The following is an 18,773-nucleotide window of genomic DNA, read 5'->3' as shown; positions in this document are numbered from 1 at the left end:
ATATTTATATATGGTGATTAACATATTTTTAATTTAAATAATCAATCAATAAAATAATAATAGAATAATTAAATTTATTTATAATAGTATATTAAATTTTTTTTATAAAATACTAACTATATATTTTTATATACAATAATTAATTGATATAATAACATAATTTTAGTATACAAATAATATAATTAAATACTTAATGGTTAAGATTCTCATTAGGTTACGGATCCATTAAAATATTTTAGTGGTTCTTGTTCAGCCATTTTGTGTAACAAATTGATTACTCATATTATATGTACTAAATACTAATTGATTCATATGGAGTTGAAAATTAAGAGACTAAGAGGGGTTTGGCACAGTTCCTGTCGTATAGCAGTGGATCCCTTTGGTTTGTCTTTTTAGAGTAATACTAAATCTTAGCTTAATGAACCTTGTCAGCCACCACCATGCACTTCAAATTTTTTAATTGGTTCGTCATAGAATCCTAGGAGCTGTCTTTGCACTTTAAATTTATGAAACCCAACATCTCTAATATTCAGAGCCACCATGATCAAATTGGCATTTGAGGAGCTTAATATCTTGCAAACCGATATCAATTTTCAGTCATACATTCATTTAAAAGACTGTAGACTATTTATTTTGAATTCTAGATTAGGCATTATGCCCCCTATATACAAACTCATTACTAGTTTTTTACATTGTCCAAAAAATATTAGCTAACATTATTATAAGGTAATCCACTCTTTTTTTTTTTTCCCTACCATATTCTTTAGTCTAACGGGTTAAAAATTAATTTATCATAGATTAGAGCTTTATAAGACAGGATTCAAATCTTCTGATATTTGTTTAAATAAACTAGTGAGTTAACTACTAAAATGGTTATAAAATTTTTTTTTTCACGTTATCTTTCAACTTAACAGGCTAAAAACTAATTCATCGGAAATTTGAGTTCCATTTAAAAGTTTGCCGTTGGTCAATAGGTTGTTCTATACATAAGGTGGATTCGAACTTCTAACACTTGTTTAACCAGACTAGGGGACTAAAATGATTGTTATAAGATTAAGCTTTTTTTTTTGGGAGGTCAAGTGGATTGGACAACTTCCAATCCTAAGTACCCAGATGGATTGGACAATCTCCAATCCTAAGTACACAATACATCTACATATTCCTCACATATTTACCAAATTTTTTTCTCTAATTGTAATCTCTAAAATTTGAACCCAAGACCTTTAAAGTAGGGAGGGAGAGATATGCCATGTGAACTCAAGTTCATTGGCTTATAAGATTAAGCTTATTCACCCAAAGTTGTGAATTGGCCCATTAATCCAGGATTTTATATATCCAGTGTCGCTTGGGCTTATATATCCGGCCTGTTAATGGGCCTTAGGTGCTTGACCAAAAAAGGTTATCAGATATTAGACCATTTCAAAAAAGTCCAATAAAAATACTGCAATTCAAAAAATAAATAACTTAAAAAAAAGAGGGACAAGATAAAAGATTTTCTGAGCCATTTTATCATCAGCCAGTAATGACTCGAGAAAAAAAAAAAAAAAAAACATCAGAATCAGAATCTATGGACAAAGACAAAGATTCAAAACCGCCACGTGTCCATTCAGAACCAAACTGAATACCCGTCGAACTGAGTTGGCTCTCTCTCCTCAACCCATTTGGAAAGAACACAGAAACAAACAAAAAGTCAGAGGCTAACGTTGATTTTCAGTTCTCAGCTTTTTATTTTTCCTCTCCGAAATTTTTCGACCTCAAGTTTTCGTTTGGTTAAGGTTCACACACTTCAAAAATCCCACCTTCTTCCTGTTCCTCCCTCGTGTTCCTTGCTCTCCACATTCTCTCTCCTCTGCATGCTTCTTCTTCTTTGACTTCAATAGCTACAAATTTCCAATTTTTTCGGATACCCACGATTCTTCCCTTGTTCAAAATTAGTGGGTAACCATCAAGTTTCCAACTTGGACTATTTTCCGCCATAATTTTCAAGTGGGTGAGTTTTGGAGAAACTTTGAAGTTTGTGTTGTGGAAGAAGAGGATATGGTGAGTGCTCTAAGTGTTGTGGGAACATCGTTGGTGGACTCATATCTTTGCGTGGATGCTCTTCCCACAACCACCACCATTACCGGCGGTGTGAATGGTAATAAGCAGTGTTTGGTGAGGCGTGGGAACAACGTGGAACTGAGTAGTTCCTTTGTTGTTTATGGGGTGAGAGAGTGGAGGCTCTCTGTTAATAGAAGCTTCAAGAAGCAGCGCAAGGATAATCGGAGAGTTGCAATTGTTAACGAGCTTGGTGGTCAATATGAGGAGACTTTTAATGATGTTAAAACGGTAAACACATAAATTCAATATGATTGTGTGGATCATATATGAACAGTTTATATCCATGGTGCCATTTTTATATTTTCATTTCAGATCTATTATTTGGTGTTAGTGATGAAGTTAGTCATGTTATTTCAGATCACTATTTGATGATTATAGGTAGCGTTTGTTTTGAGGTACACTAACATTGAGATTCAGTATTATGTTTGTTGGCTCAAAGACTGGTATTAAAATTTCTATCTCTGTACCTAAAATTTCAGTATTTCAGTACCTCCAAAATGTGAGGACACAGGGGAATGAAATTTTTAGAAACAGAGACTGAAACTTTAATAACATTTTATACCTAAAATACTCTCATTTCAATTAATTAATTCTAATTTTATCTTTTGTACAAATTAAATTAGAGTTTCATTCTTGTTTTAATTTCTGCCTCCCATTTTGCGCCAAACAGAATACTGTGATTTATTTATGTCTCTGTCTCTTAGTCTTTGTCTCTCAGTCTCAGTCTTTCAGTCTATGTCTCTCCACCAAACGCTCCCAAAAGATGTTGCATACCATATGTAGTTTTATACTCTCCTAAGACAATTTCATTAACATTGATATGTAAATGCAATTTCGGAGGTTCATACAATAATAGTCAATAAGTGTTTTAATATTATACTAGATGTTGTTGCTTGTGATCTTATATTATCTGAATTCATGTGTTGGGATACAGCAATTACTCAACTACTTCACAGTCAAGGCAGTGAGGACGGTGCTTCAGCAGCTCTATGAGATGAACCCACCTAAGTATAGGTTTTTTTATAAGTAAGTGAAATTCACATATGTTGTATCAAGTATCAACAATAGTTTATTGAGTAAATAGTCAAACTAGTCCTTAAAAGATTACTCATTTTTCAAATTGGTCCCTGAAAGATTTTTTTAATTAAATTCGTCATTTAAAATTTTTAAATTAGCCATGTTAGTCTTTCTGTCACTTTGTTTGCTGATAGTGTCAAAATTTGCTAATATAACACATTAAGTGACATCTCAACATATATCTAGGAGTCTTAATTGACTATTAACATGATTAGTTTATGAAATTAGATTAAATCAAAACCTAATTGAAGAGAAAACTTGAGGCATTGGAATTCCTTAATTTGGAGTTGATTTGATCTAATTTCATAAATTAATTATGTTAATAGTCAATTAAGACTCCTAGGTGTATGTTGGAGTGTCATTTAACACGTTACATTAGCAAATTTTGACACCATCAACAAACAAAGTGACGCAAAGACTAACATGACTAATTTAAAATCTTTAAAGGACGAATTTGATTAAAAAAATCTTTCGGGGACCAATTTAAAAAATGAATAATCTTTTAGGGACTAATTTAACCATTTACTTATAGTTTATTGACACTAGAATATAGTTGAATTGTGTTGTGACAAATTTAGAAACTAGTTCAACATGAGCTTGTGTTATTCTAGACTCTTAGCTTGTTGGAAACTATATCACTTTTTACAATCTCATAGTAATGTTTTGTTTTTCTCGTTATTAGTATAATAATTTTGTTGACCAAGTCTTACTCATGCTTATAATGTTGGCAGTTTTGTTGCAACAAACGAGCCATCAGATGGGAAACGTTTTCTACGATCCCTCGCCAAGGTAGTCTTTGATACTCGAGTGTCCATAGAATTTTCAATCTAACATGCCATTCTTGTGAAAATTGCAATACCAAATCACAATGTGTAATGTAATTTTTTGTTTTCCCTTTTTGGACCAATTTGATAGGAGCACCAAGAGCTAGCTGAGAGAGTGATGGTTACACGGCTTCACCTTTATGGTAAATGGGTCAAGGTACTAATAATGGAACTCAGAAAAGTAGTTATATCTTTCTTCTTGATTAAAAATGGCCAAGCTTAAGATTTATAATCTTTTTTTATTTTTCATTATTGTGGTGCAGAAATGTAATCATGCTGAGATATATGAAGACATATCGAATGAGAACTTGGAGTTAATGAGGGAAAGGCTCATAGAAACTGTAATATGGCCTTCGGATGACACTAACACAGAAAAAATCGGCTGATAAGTCATGCGTCAGAAAATTTCATATTATGTTTTTCCTGCCTTTGGCTTCTTCCTAGTCTCTTCTAGGGTATAGTTTATAGGTTTCAGTATCAATCACTACTACTTTCTGTAAGCTGTGAATATGTCTACACATTTTTTAAATACATCATCTATTCTATTATTACTAAGAGAGTTTGGAATGAATGATTTTTATGAATTGGTTGAAAATCTTCAAAGTCTATTATACGTGCCCATTTTCAGGTATGTAAAGGGGTTAACTAAGAACAAGATAAATGTGTAGTAAATTTGTTGCTTATATTTAGGACCTACTTTGTCGACCAATAACTAGAGATCAAGCACATAACATCAATCACTACTTACACATAAAAATACAATTCTACTATTTGGCAAAATAAAGCAGAACCAAGGATGAAGCTGAAACTTGAAGCTAAGTTCTAAACTTGACATTTACTACTCATATTGTACAATACTAAAGCCTGTCGATCTACTTGGAGCATCTGACTTAGAAAGAGAAACACTTGGAGTAATTAACAAGAAAATGAAACTTGGGGGGCGTATCCTGGTTGGTCAGGAGTGCTAACAAAATTGAAACCTTTCACACTGCTCTGACTTGTTCAAAAATTTAAAGAAATAATTTGATTTACCTGCAAAGGGAAACATGGGAAAAGCAACAACGAATTTGGAATTAGAACATCAAAATTCCATTATCGGGAAGAAACTTCAAAGTGACAAAATATTAAGAAAACAGAGATTGAGAAACAGATAAATCTTGATCCCGGATAAAAGTATTCTTGGCACTAAAAATACAAGAGATAACAATAAACTACTACAAACACAACAGAATAAGCAGCTAATCTGAAATCTCTATAACATGCTCGCTTAATGTACAAACATTGAACTTCCATAAACTTTACAACAGATCTTTCATGTTATTAAGTACTATACACCATAAAAGGATAAACTAAACACTCCGATATCAAAAACCAAACAGTAGTCAATGATTCCAATTTTCAGTGGCATATATCTAGAAAGAAGATTCTACGACAGACAGTAAGCAAGTCATTGAAGAACATCTGCTGAAACATACCATATCCGAAGCTGAGGTTGGATACCCCCCTTACATATAATGTACTAGAGAAAATAACTCTATCAAGACTTTCTTCTTTGCTTCATCAAAGGGCTTTGCATGGAGACAGTTAACTATCACCAAAGGTAATAATCTGCCCAAGTGCATGTCTTGCGCGAAGCTGCACCAACAGAATAATAAAATTTACAAAATGACTAAAAGTAGTTTAGAACAAATGCAGTAGGGAATAAAAGATGAAATAAAAATTTAAGGACCTTCACATCCATGCAAGAATCATTGGCCATCCTCTTGATTTGAGAAACTACACCAAATTTACGCAGTTCTACAATCCGACCAAATGCACCAGGACTTGCAGGAAAAGTCAAATTGACTATGACCCAAACAGCAGATGTGCGTAAACGACTGTCACTGCTGTGCAAAAACTGGCAGAAGAAAGAGCGAGACCCATTTTCTGCTGGTGGGAAGAGTAGTTTCATGATAGCTTCTTTATGAAACTCATTCCCGCTTGCAACATTGCTGAGCACGTACATCCCCTATGTAGGCCACACAACTAATTAGATGCATCACAAAGTTAATATAAATACCAATGGTTGGCTAAAATATCAACCAACGGCTTTAGTTTCGGAAGTTTCTCCAACCTGTATCAAAATTTCGGTTTTTGAAGATTTCCGAATTTGCCTTCCAACAGCATCCAGGATGATACCTTCTTCAGCAAAAGCGTATTCAACACAGTCCATACACCCATCAACAACATTTCGCACAAGAGCCAGCGCTTGTTCTTGAATAGAAGGCTCAGGATCTGCAGAGTATACAGAGAATTAAGAACCAATTTTTTTGGGAGGTGCCAATTCAGAAAATATTAACTTTCAATGAGGATCATTACCGCAAATAAGGCTAGCTACAGAAGAAACCGTCAGTTCCATAAAAATTCCTTCCTTACACATCTTATCTGCCAGAAATACCATGTTTCTCAAGGCCCATACAGCATTTAACCTTAAAGATGGATCCATTGACTTTGTCAATTGAACAAGCTCTTTAATGCCTCCACATTGTACAAACACTGACTTATGTGCTGTAAAGTCAACCAGAATGTTGCTGATAGCACCAAGGGCTGCAACCTGGAAGACAGCATAGAAAGAACTTTGGCTTACTAGGTTAGAAAAGGACTATATCGAAGAATCTCACTAAATATTGTTAGTAAATAAGCATGACTTCCACAAAAGCAACGATGTGCTTGAGATAAATGCCCATGCTAGATCTAATTAAATAAATAAACGCATACCTGGACAGAAGTAGAAGGATCAGAGAGGAGTCGAACCAACGGAATGACAATTCTTTCGTTCATAAAATAACCTACACTCAAATTCTGAATGACATTTTATGAGAATTCAGTTATAGGAACTACATAGCATAACACAAATTGAGAACCATATCATGGTAAGTTGCATACCTTGATGGAACGAGAGACACTTTTCAAGCAAATGCAGGCTGCAGTGCGTACATTGGCATCATAATGGGTTAAAGCATCAACTAGTAGATTTAACATCTGTGTTCAGCCAAGAGAGAAAATAATGGTGGGTTTAGTATCTAGATATGAAATTTACCAGTGCAACTCATATCATAACTCCATGAAAATATGAAATTGGAAGAAACACAAAATTGCTTATAATTAATTCAAACATGTTCACATTGACATGCTAAAAAATATCATCAACATAACAATGCATTTCAATAAACAGGTTACTAGCAATAAATGAGGTTTACTATTAATGCCCATGAAATAACAGACCTGTAACGAAAGAAACTTAGACCTGCAGCACTCCAATTTAGAGCAAAGATCAGCCAAGGCTAGAAATATCCCTTCAAGACGTTTGGGATGTGAAGGACAGTCTTGCAAGTGATTGTAGAACTTATCAATTGCATTTCCCTCAAATGCTAACTTCTGCAAATCTTCCTTCTCAGCAATTAAACTCAAAAAGGCAAATGGAGCTTCATCTCCAACTTGACCAGAATCATCAAGGAGTTCAAGCAGAATATTTATCAGTTTGGTTTTGATTCCTGTGTCTTGAAGATGGTAAGAAGAAGCATTCTTAACACAAATCAGGCACAAGCAAGCTAGTAATCTTGTCCGAGAATATTTGTCTTTACTTAATTCAATTACAGGGCTCAAAGCTCTTCCACCTCTAAGGTCGACAAATTTAGAGACAGCTTCAGAATTGTTTTTAACTATCGCAGCTATGGACTCCAAACTAGCATCTCGCTGGCTTAGAGAACCATACAGAAGGCTGATGAGTTTGTCCAACACACCAGCATAGCATAAGATATTCTGTTCTTCACCTGTCTCGCACGAATGAATAATAATGCTCGCACCCAGTGCAGAAAGACTTTCATTCTCGCTTTTCAACAGTAAAAGCAGGAACTCCAAGTTCTCTTCCTTGAAAAAATCATATTTTGGGGCCAATTTTGATTGATAAATCATTCGTAGAGAACGTGCAGCTGCATCCACAACCTGAAATCAAGTGTACAAAGGCCAATCAGATGGCATTGGAGATTAAAATATTAATAATCGCACTCGAAATATTTCTAATAGCTATAGAAGTAGCAAGAACAATTAAAGGAGAAACTGATCACTAAATACCATAAGAACACTCCAGAAACTAAATTGAGTTCAAAATATGCAATTCATTATTCTCACACAAGCTATTTCATTCCTACTATCAATGCATTATCATGATAAAAAAAATAACGGTCCAAATCAGCGTAACCAAGCAAGTACCATCACTAATCGCAACCTAACGATCAACCTAACAATTCAGAGCATTGCAATTTCATCGCAATCTACAATATCTGGCAAAACAAATGATAAGGAAAGAAGAGAGAGAGAAATTGACCTTGTCATCGGAGGCAGAGAGGAGCCTGATCAAGTGAGGGAAAGCTCCGGCGTCGAGGACAGCACGGACACCGGCGTCAAGGCCACAGGCGAAGCTGCCAAGCGCGGCGGCGGACTGTACAATGAGGTTGGGGTCGGAATCGAAGTCGGCGAGGGTTGCGGCGACGGCGGGGACGGCTCCGAGCTTGATGTATGAGAGTTTCTTGGTGCGGTTTCCGATTATGTGGTTCTTCAGCTGCCGGATGGCTTTGAGCTTGATTTGACCATCGGAGGAGGCGAGGCGGTCAAGGATGAGATCGGAGGAGGGGCGGGACGCCGGCATGGCGGTGGCGGTGGTGGTGGATGCGGTTGTTATAGTCGCCGGCAGCGGTGGTGGAAGCTCATGCACGGCGGAGGAGAAGGCGCAAGAAGTTTCACATTCCACAACCACAATGAGAGAGAGAGAGAGAGAGAGAGAGAGAGAGAGATTTTATTTATTTTATTTTATTTTTTTTACTAATTAATTTTTGAGGGTTTGGTGCTTTTTTTGTTTGGATGATAAATGATAATATAATAATAGTAGTGAGAATAGGGTGAGAGCTATGTTTTGAACTTTTGATGGCAATAAAAGGATTGGAAATTGGAGAAAGGGAGTGTTTCTATTTTCTTCACTTATCTCAATTTAGAAGGTGGCGCCCTTTTCTTTCAATTTTCCGCTCTTTTTTTTTCTATTTTCTTACTTTTTTATCATTATTTTTCTGTCTTCAGCTGCTTTTTTTTTTTGGTGACTAACTTGTGCTGCATTGCTTGATTTGTGAGCAGATACAACCATGCTAGTTATATAATAAAATTAACTATCAAAATTAATCACAAAAGATATATATAATAAAATATAAAATACAATTAGATTATACATATATTTGTATACATAACATAATGATTGATTTTAATGTATAAATAATATTTTTAGAGCAGATATTCATTTTTTGCAATTTTTAATTAATTTTGGTTTTAAATATTAAAAGACTAATTGGGCCTTCAAATACAAAGGAGTTCGCACAAACTAAATAGCACAATAACATTTCATGCCAAGGCAATACCAAAAAAAAAAAAAAAACATTTCATGCCAAGGTGGTAGAAAAAAAAATGATTCATAACAAGTTAAGTTTAAATTAGATAGTTTAGTTCGTATGGAAGTGCCAACCTAGAGTTGTGTTTAAAGCTTAAGTAAACAAGTACCATTTCGAAAAGATTAAATTAATAAAAAAAGTAAAAAATAAAAAATAGAAAACATGTTTGCAACGTTGTTACAGAGTAAGGCCGAAGACAAATAGTTGGGTCTAGAGAATGTAGCTTGGAAGCATATAATTGGGGGAAAGAATGAGCACGCAACCAAATTTGTCTTCTTGTTACGCGACTCAATAGCCCCAATTTGCCAATGCCACGTAATTTTAAAAGATTGTGAGGATAATTTTCTTCGTTCATTGATGCCGTGTTGACTGTTGAAAGTGGTAAAAGCTAAACTTTCTAACATGGTCAGATCAAATGATTAAGCATTTCACCAAGTAATAAAATTACATACAGATACAGCAGCATCATATGGAGGATGAAGATATTTCAGTTCAACCAAGAAAAACTGCTAGTAAATCCCAATATCAAACAAACACAATGTCCTTTAAAACAAGAAAGAAAAAATATTGCTACTGCAACCTAATAATTAGAGACTTGCTCACATACTTACAAATCCATCCAAACTAGAGTTCATGTTTTTTAAGAGACCGTGGCATGGACATCGTCTTCTTCACCTTCCCCTGTTTCGCTGAACATGTACTGATTCTGATACTCCATCAAGTACTGCGTTGATCTTTTGACATCCAAAAATAGATGGTAAACACGGTTTATATCCTCCAGCTCCACTACTTTCCCCTTCCTCTTTTGGCATGCCAATGCAGCTGCTATGATGAGATGAATGGCATATCTCAAGGATGTTTCAACCCCAATTTTGGTTAACAACTGCTTCGCACCTTCAGCCATTTCTACATCTTCCTCTTGGCATCTGATATCCAGAATTTTGCGAATCTCTTCCTCCGTGTAAGGTTGAGTAGAGATGATAAGCAGACGATCAAGCAGATCAATGGGAATCCCATGAGGGGATTTGTAATTGGTGCCTCTAATATTTGTTATGCCTCTGTTAGTAGCAACAACTAATATAGGAGCCATCTCATTCTCCAGAGCTCGATTTAGGAAGGAAAAGCATTCAATATCAAGCATGTGCACCTCATCAATGAAAAGGACACCAGGCACGATCTCTGCCTTTCCTTCCTCTCTCCACTCTGCTACTTTGGTGTCAATTTGTTCTCTTACTTCAGCACGAATTTCACCTGTATCACCAGTGAAAAGAGCCAGAAATCCCTGTGTTCTGAAAATAAGATAACACAACCAAATGTTAGGAATAACTAAGAAAACAGGAGTAACAAGCTTTGTCACAAGTTGAAAGAGAGCCTCCTTCAAAATCCAAGGAGTTGCAGGATCCAAACATAGGATACATAAAATCTCAATACTCAATGCCTTTTAGCAGAACTTCATACCAGTTAAAAGTAGATTGACAGAACATATAGAAAAATGGAAAACAATAAAATAAAACACTTACCTAAAAGAGAAAAAGGAATCCCAATTTAAAATTTTATTTGGAAGAGAAAAAGGAATCCCATTCCCAATTAAGATAATAGTCTTTAATATACTTGCATCTCCTAGGTTGGAAGAAGGATGGCCAATGATCGTGATGCTAGCCCATAAACATTAACCATATGCCATGTAATGCATCTCTCCTTGTTAAGTTCAAATTCCCCCTCCATACACCATTTTAAACCTCAGCAGTTGCACCTACATTCACCCTAACTAAAAGCCTCTGACAGAGTATTGTTCAAACAATGAAAGTAGTAAACTACTCATTAAAGAGAAAAAATAGAGGATATCCTCAAGAATAACATAGGCTGACTCTAAACATTCTACATAATATGCATCATACTGAACAAGATTCTTACTAGTGTTGCCTACAAAAATTCCTATGAGGCAATCATCAGCTGGATTAAGACAACGCATCACGATGATATTGATTTTTGTTTTTGCTTAAACTAGGGCTTGTATTACACGGCAATCCTTCAATCTAAACCTAACTCTAAATTAAGCACAAGCATTGCCACATAACAACGAGCTTGAACAAAAAGTAAATCACTTCAGGTGTGTAAGTAAAGTACCTGCTATTAATAACATCAATCTCATGAAGAGTAACACAATGCACGACCTCCTTGCGCTTCTGCAACTCCCCATCAGGACACTGCACGAACTTCACCTGAAAACAGAAACACTCATTCCATCACTAATCATCTAAGAAACTAACTTCCATAACAACAAATAACCAAGTACACACAACTACTAATGCTCTCTACTGCATACTACAAAAAACGCAACAAACTGAATAACTAACTCTATATTAGTTACAGGCAGTTTATCTGTTACGAGTTAGTTACCTGAGGCCCCATGGCGTCGAAATCCCTAGACCTCGAAAACGACCTCCCAAGCTTCGTGATCTTTCCAGAAGCCTTGTCAATGGCAATGACGTCACCGCTGGTCACCTTCTCCTTCCCAAGGGCCTCTATCATCTTCGCTCCCAAGTCGTAAACAGTCTCCATCTCCGTCGTCTTGAGAGTGAGTTTGCCGGACTTAGAGGCGGCGCCGGCGACGGCAGGACGGTCAATCTGGACCTCAACGACCTCACCTTCGATGACCTCAGTCTCCTCCTTAATGCGAACACCAATGGCCTTACGGAACGCCTGTGTCAGCGCTTCGGTCTTCGACATCTCGAGGGAGAAGAGCTCGCTGCCGGCAATCATGGCGAACGGTGTCTCGAGGCCGAGGGACTTGGCCATCCCCATGGCTATGGCGGTCTTCCCGGTTCCAGGTTGGCCTGCGAGAAGGACAGCGCGGCCGGCGATCTTGCCGTCGCGGATCATCTGGAGGATGACGCCGGCGGCCTTGCGGGCCGAGGTCTGGCCGACCATGCCCTCGGAGACGGCGCGAGGCTCGAGAGAAGAGTCGAGACCAAGGCCTCGAATGTGAGAGTGAGCGCCTATGCGCTCTATGCGGGTCAAGTCCCGAGACTCCGACAACTTCAGCTCCGCCATGGACGCAGGGTGGTGGTGGCGTTAGGGTTTTAGGAATTTGAAATGCGGGTTTAGGGTTTCTGTGAAGTGCTGAGCTGAGCTTAGCTGAGCTTAGTGGATAATTCACAGTTCACACTACAAGGTACAAGCTCCACGCTTCAGGTTCGGCGCGTCTTTGTCTTTGCGTTGCGCCGTTTTTAATGTTATGGGCTTTTTGTTTAAGTGGGCTGGGCTGGGCTAGTCGAAATGGTACCCTTTAATTTTATAAAGAATTTAAACAAGAGTTGGGTTCGAATCTTGCATTGTGCATGCAATAATTTATTGGCTAGTCACAGACCTTCAATAGAACTCAGATTTGTGACAGATTAATCCTTAACCTGTTGAGTTGGGAAATACTGTGAACAAAAAAATTAGTTAGCATGTATTGCAAAAGAGAATTCTTCGGCAAAAGAATAAAATTAAGTGAACAATAAAGATTTTTATAAAATTTTGAATGAATATGTACATTATATATGATAAATTCTTATTGGTGAATTATTTTAATTTAAAAAAAAATAATTTTTACTCTTCACCTTAACATTATCCATTACAAAATTTTATACTAAAATAAATTAATTTAGTTTGACTAAATAGTTAATTCACTCGTTCATTTAAATAAATGCGAATGATTTGAATCACATTTTATATATACAATAGTCTATTAACTAATAATAATTACATATTCTTAAATAAAATTTTATTGTGAATTCTTAACCTACTGAATTTAAAAATTATCGTGATAAAAAGTAAATGAGATGTTTTGTCCAACAAAATATAACATAATTACTTTACACATAAGTACCACATCTCAGGTTGATGTCAATGGAGATCTTACCCACGACAGCACGATGCGATTGATAAATTGAATTTGGGCTACAATATACACAAATATATTAATAAGTTAGTATACATTGCAATAATTGACAAGTTAAATTAAAGGGCTTGCTCTGAAAGATTAATTATCAGTGTAAGAGCATACTATACACTTGTCTTAGATGAGTTTTTCCAACTCACCAATTATGATGACTTTCTCTTGTCACATTTGTTGTTTTACTTTCAGCTTTCATCTTCCTATAAGTTGCCACGGTTCTCTGTGTTTCTAGCTTCTAATTATAACGTCTTTCTCTAGCTGCAACGTTTTGTATTTGAAAAATATTTATCTAAAACTATTAAGATGTTTTCATTTTTGTACATGTAATCGTGACTTTGAAGTTGACGTATTATGACATATTAAACTTGCTTTTGGGGGTTCCACCTTATTATCATAGGAGACTATGAAAGTGGAAATATATTTCTTAGCTTCAAACAAAAGCCGGTATCAGAATTATATATGAATGAGGAAACCATAGGGGATTAATGTAGGATAAGAGGGAATGGGCCCACAAGAGCTTCGATGATATTTCGTGTTGACTTTATGTTTGGATCTTGATGGGGACCTACACGTGTCATTCTTTCCCTAACTTGACGTTGCCGCCATAAGGTTTAGTACTTGTTAAAGCACCGAAATGTGTGAATATATAATTGTGATGTGTGAACACTAAATAGATTAAGGAAAAGTATAGGCAAATAATAAAATTATTAAATAATATAAATAATAGATATATTTGATGTTTAATTTATTATGTATGTGAATGGTTATTTTAATATTAAGATTTAGATAAATAATTTAGAATACAGTGTGTTTTATTTGAATAAATAATTTTTTACATACAAGCATTTTTTTATACAAATCTTTTATATTAATGTGCTTCGAATCATTACTGTACGTTTTTACTGCACGTTCTTCTTTTTTTTGCTGCACTTTATTCTTTCTCTTCATCTTCTTCTTCTTCTTTTGTTTCGTTTCTTGCCTTCTCTTTCTCCTTCTTCGTTTACGTGCTTTTTTCTCTGTTTTCTTTATTCGTTATTCTCGATTTTCATTGTTTTTTGACATCAAGCTCTGAAATCATTTTTGAAGAAGAAGCAGCAAAGATGAGGAGGAGAAAGAGAAAGAGTTCTGAAATATGCATAAGGTGTACTTCAACGAATTTTGGGTGTATTTTTTAAATCCTTTAGGTGTATTTTTGTAATTCTTTGGGTGTATTTTTATAATTCTTTGGGTGAATTTCTGTAACCGTTTGGGTATATTTCTGTAATCCTTTAGGTGTATTTCTGTAATCGTTTTAGTATATTTCTGAAGTTTCATTATCTTCAAATTTGGCAAGAAACTCGTTTTCATGGAGAAAGAAGAAGAAGAATCGTTCATAATGCATGGTGAGTAGGGCGCTTTGGAAACAGGAAGTGGGAGTGGTTGAATAACGTACGTTTATTTACTCTTGAATGTGAAAATGTAATGCGTGTATTTTGTTGGGCTTGTGCCAACTTATAAGATTTATAAACCAAAAAAACTTGTATATATAGCAGATTTCTATTTAAATTGGACTAATTTTAAGACCTATTATTTATTATTTATATTATTAAAAAAAAACATTAGTTACCTAACATAATCCTAAATTAAGTAAATATCCTAGTCACCAAAAAAAAAAACATCCTAAAACTCCCTGCCTTTAGTGAATTGGTGAACACATGGATAGATTTGTTTGACACTAGATCCGATTAATAATCTGTAATCAATAATTTGTCATGAAATTATTTATATCAAAAATTTAAATTTATAATACAATATAAATGATTATATTTTTAATAAAAGTTTTTTTTAGATTTTATTTTATTTTTGTATATACCTAATTTATTAAGGATCAAATATTAAAATTTTTAAATATAAAATTTTAATATTATATTATAAAATTATTCATTTCAAAAATTTAAAATTTAAATTAATAAAAAATATAATATAAATAATTATATCTCTAACACACTCAAAACATTGTTAAGATCATTAGTCTATTTCATTTTTCAGTTGTTACTATCACACATGCACTACTAACTTCAAATGCTCCATGATGGTTTATATTTGAAATATCTTCACTCAGATATTTTTTAATTATCAAAAAGAAAAATATTTTCATTCTGAGGTTGTATTAGACTAAGTTTTTAAAGACCTTATTGTGAATTCCTTTTATAAGTTTATATAGCTATAACAAAAATTCGAATTCCAAGTTTCCAACACATTGTTACCAATTTACCTTTTGCATAAGAGTGATTTTGTTAATTTGCGTAGTTTTGTAGCCTTGATAGCAAATATTTTAAAAAGAAGGACTTATTTATTTTATATGATTTTTTCTTATTTTTCTTAATTCTTATTTATGGTAAGTTCCTGATCCAGTGGCGGAGCTTGAATCAAAATTTTAGAGGGGCCAGATAGAAGATAATTGTCAGATGCTTTTGATATGGACTCATTTAAGATAAACTCGTCTAACCTCATCTCTTTGATTTGGGTGATATTGCCAAATTTAAAGCCGTTTTCCAGGGTCTCGTTCCAAAGAATTAAGGTCAAACTCATCAGATGCAACTTTTTGAACTTTTGGAGATTGTATCTCACTTTTTTTTGTGATTCATTAAAATAGAAGAACTATCTACAGCTGTTGATATTGTAAAAGTTATATGTTCTCCTTCCTCTTTAAAAATGTATCAATTCTTTGATTTTTTTGTGATTATTTCATATAAAAATTTGAATATATATCCTATAAAATATGTAAAAAGGAAGTTAGAATGGCAAATATTAAAATTTATAATATTTATTGAATTTTTTTTATCAATTTATACAAATATAATAATATCATATTTATTGAATATTCTAATATTTTTTATCATATAAAAAATTAAATTAAATAAACAGTAAAATGTAAAATATAAAATAATACTAAATTACATAAATAAAAAATATCTATTTTTTTATATTTGAACTCAAAGGTAGAGAAAGTGTTGCTTATTGAATAGAGAGCTGCGAAATGCAAATAAACTCAGTTAAGTCCAAATTCAACATGTTTTGAATATTTAAAACTAAAAATTATTGTGTAATAAAAATAAAAAATAAAGATTAAATTTTGGTATTTTAAGTCATAGCAAATATTTGAGCCAATTGAACTAATTTTTTATTTTTTGAAAAAATATTACTAATTTTTTTACCAAAAATTTGGGAGCTATGCTCCCTTATCTTAACTAAGCTTCGTCCCTGTCCTGAACCATTTACAGAAACAGTTAACTAGTTAAGTATCTTGCAAGAAGAAAATAGAAACTTGACAAGTGGATGCAGATTAGAGTCTAGTCAAGAAAATAATTGATGATAACTGATCATAGTTCCCATTAAGGCACTAATTCTTGCTGCACCTACCTTCAAGCAATATTAAATGCTGGTGCACGCTGCACTAATGGATTATTATCCTGTGTCACAAACACTATATATTTGTTTATTTATTGATTGAACATATTCAAGATTTATGAAGTATAATATGACTGGACTTTTGGATCTTACTCCTATATCATAGCCTATCCCAAAATTGACGAATTTGAGGTCGATTTTGTGCTCCTCTGTTTGAATGTTAAACAATTGGTTAATACTCAAAATAATATTGAAAGATTAGCATAAGTCATTTGACCTCTTATATATATTTAACAATAATCAAGTTAGTAGATATGAAAAATCAAACATTGCATATAGAAATATATATTATAGAATAAATTACTATTTGTACCCATAAAAGATACAGATACTTACAAATGTATTCATATAAGAATAAAATGATAATTGTTAGGGTACTCTTGACACACAGAAGCCATCTTTTGTGGTTACAATTGTCGTTTTATTCTTATATGGGTATATTTGTCAGCGTCTATATCTTTTATGGGTACAAATGATAATTTATTCATATTTGATATTTTAATAAAAAAATTATTATATCATTATAAACAAGTATGATTATTTGTTTATTGTAGATTATGTAATTATTCTAATGGCATGATTATTTAGTTAATATATATATATATATATATATAAGTTAATTTGATAATTAATTTTAATGTATATTAAATATTTTTATTTAATAATTTCATTTTTTTAAATCTATCTGAATTAAGGTAGTAATGTTATAAAGTTTTTATAATTGTTGACATGCAAAATATACTAAAATTTATTATGTCATCCTAGGTGTCAAAATGTAATCAGATATAGAATTAGAATTATTAATTATTGACGATTGAGTCATTGAAATATAAAAAAAAATTATAATAATAATTACTAAAAATATATGAAATAAAATATTATAATTATTGATAAATTTCAATATAAATAATAATTAACTATTAATTTATATACAATTGATTACATAATATTTTAAAAAAATAGTGAAAAAGAAGAAGGCTTATTTTTTTGGTTATAAAAGCTGTGAAAGTATTGTGCATGGGCCAATGAGTAATAGCTCAAATGGCATAATCTCCCCATACTCAATTAAGAGGTTGCGGGTTCGAGTCTCCTGTCTTTGAAAAAAAAAAAAAAAAGAAAGTATTGTGCATGGTTATAGATGTTAGAGGTGCTAGACCAATTTGTGAGACCGCCCCGCTTTTGCTCAGATTTGGTGTGAAGAAGTCGGATCATGCGATTTCTTTGGGAGAAAAATTTTAAAAGCAAATCAGAGGGTCCGTTTTTCATGGAGGGAATATTTGAATTTTTGATGAAGCTAATCGGAGAGTTTGTGTTGTATATGAATTAATTTTTTTTAAGCATATATTCCTAAATTTTTAAAATTAATTATAACAGTAACAGTTAACCACTTAACTATAATTTTTAATATTATTACAAAAAATTCTAAACAAGTATTTTTTTATTTCTAATCTATTATATTACAAAAAAGTCTAAACAAGAATTAACTACATTTAAACATATATATTTTTAACTATTAACATATATTCCTAAATCTCTAAACTTAATTATAACCACTAACTACTTAATTATAACTTCTAATATTATTACAAAAAATTCTAAATTTTTTTTATTATTAATCTATTATATTACAAAAAATTCTAAACAAGAATCAACTACATTTACACCTTATTTAAATATTTATTTCTAAATTTCTATCAATAAAAATATATATTAAGTCACATATATCTTCTTCAGTTCAACTTCTAACAATAATAAATATAATTAAATTTATAAAAATAATAATTATAATTCTAAAATATAAAAAAAATTTAATAATAAACTTACATAATCAGAATGGTTGAGATATTTTATAATGTGAAGTTTAGGACGATCAACATTTCTAGATTTTGGTTTCTTTGACATTTT

General features: G+C 33.0%; 3 protein-coding genes across 4 annotated transcripts; 1 reads left to right on the top strand and 2 right to left on the bottom strand.

Annotated features, from left to right (window-relative positions):
• The first annotated feature begins 1,712 nt into the window (after positions 1-1,712).
• LOC107608778 (chaperonin-like RbcX protein 2, chloroplastic) lies at positions 1,713-4,596 on the top strand. The gene is made up of 5 exons (XM_016310512.3): positions 1,713-2,328; positions 3,035-3,126; positions 3,909-3,966; positions 4,093-4,158; positions 4,265-4,596. The coding sequence occupies exons 1-5, from the start codon at positions 2,038-2,040 to the stop codon at positions 4,385-4,387; spliced, it is 630 nt and encodes a 209-aa protein (XP_016165998.1). The 5' UTR covers positions 1,713-2,037; the 3' UTR covers positions 4,388-4,596.
• A 68-nt stretch (positions 4,597-4,664) lies between these two features.
• On the bottom strand, positions 4,665-8,940 carry LOC107606417 (uncharacterized). 2 transcript variants are annotated; one of them, XR_015892375.1, is made up of 9 exons: positions 8,368-8,940; positions 7,266-7,985; positions 6,927-7,022; positions 6,759-6,842; positions 6,360-6,594; positions 6,115-6,275; positions 5,731-6,009; positions 5,477-5,636; positions 4,665-5,033 (listed from the first exon to the last, which is right to left on the bottom strand). XR_015892375.1 is itself a non-coding variant. In XM_088494264.1 (8 exons), the coding sequence occupies exons 1-8, from the start codon at positions 8,686-8,688 to the stop codon at positions 5,586-5,588; spliced, it is 1,947 nt and encodes a 648-aa protein (XP_088350390.1). In that variant the 5' UTR covers positions 8,689-8,938; the 3' UTR covers positions 5,247-5,585. The 2 variants fall into 2 exon arrangements, 1 of the variants encoding a protein (XP_088350390.1); XM_088494264.1 differs by lacking the exon at positions 4,665-5,033 and having other exon boundaries at positions 5,247-5,636; positions 8,368-8,938.
• A 938-nt stretch (positions 8,941-9,878) lies between these two features.
• Positions 9,879-12,737, bottom strand: LOC107609337 (uncharacterized). The gene is made up of 3 exons (XM_016311259.3): positions 11,876-12,737; positions 11,603-11,697; positions 9,879-10,764 (listed from the first exon to the last, which is right to left on the bottom strand). The coding sequence occupies exons 1-3, from the start codon at positions 12,527-12,529 to the stop codon at positions 10,116-10,118; spliced, it is 1,398 nt and encodes a 465-aa protein (XP_016166745.1). The 5' UTR covers positions 12,530-12,737; the 3' UTR covers positions 9,879-10,115.
• Between the last annotated feature and the right edge of the window lie 6,036 nt (positions 12,738-18,773).

The sequence above is a fragment of the Arachis ipaensis genome, chromosome B7 (assembly GCF_059453495.1).
Source record: "Arachis ipaensis isolate K30076 ecotype BB chromosome B7, ASM5945349v1, whole genome shotgun sequence".
Classification (NCBI taxonomy): domain Eukaryota; kingdom Viridiplantae; phylum Streptophyta; class Magnoliopsida; order Fabales; family Fabaceae; genus Arachis; species Arachis ipaensis.
This window is presented reverse-complemented; position numbering and strand designations above follow the sequence as displayed.

What these genes read in the sequence shown, in the direction of transcription:
- LOC107609337 (XM_016311259.3), bottom strand. Translation starts at nt 12,529, where the DNA reads ATGGCGGAGCTGAAGTTGTCGGAGTCTCGGGACTTGACCCGCATAGAG. An exon ending in TCGACGCCATGGGGCCTCAG is followed by an intron (nt 11,698 to 11,875) that starts GTAACTAACTCG and finishes TTCTGTTTTCAG; the next exon opens with GTGAAGTTCGTGCAGTGTCC. An exon ending in ATTGATGTTATTAATAGCAG is followed by an intron (nt 10,765 to 11,602) that starts GTACTTTACTTA and finishes TCTTATTTTCAG; the next exon opens with AACACAGGGATTTCTGGCTC.
- LOC107606417 (XM_088494264.1), bottom strand. Translation starts at nt 8,688, where the DNA reads ATGCCGGCGTCCCGCCCCTCCTCCGATCTCATCCTTGACCGCCTCGCC. An exon ending in TCTCTGCCTCCGATGACAAG is followed by an intron (nt 7,986 to 8,367) that starts GTCAATTTCTCT and finishes ACTTGATTTCAG; the next exon opens with GTTGTGGATGCAGCTGCACG. An exon ending in GTGTCTCTCGTTCCATCAAG is followed by an intron (nt 6,843 to 6,926) that starts GTATGCAACTTA and finishes AATGTCATTCAG; the next exon opens with AATTTGAGTGTAGGTTATTT.
- LOC107608778 (XM_016310512.3), top strand. Translation starts at nt 2,038, where the DNA reads ATGGTGAGTGCTCTAAGTGTTGTGGGAACATCGTTGGTGGACTCATAT. An exon ending in CTTTTAATGATGTTAAAACG is followed by an intron (nt 2,329 to 3,034) that starts GTAAACACATAA and finishes GTTGGGATACAG; the next exon opens with CAATTACTCAACTACTTCAC. An exon ending in AAGTATAGGTTTTTTTATAA is followed by an intron (nt 3,127 to 3,908) that starts GTAAGTGAAATT and finishes TAATGTTGGCAG; the next exon opens with TTTTGTTGCAACAAACGAGC.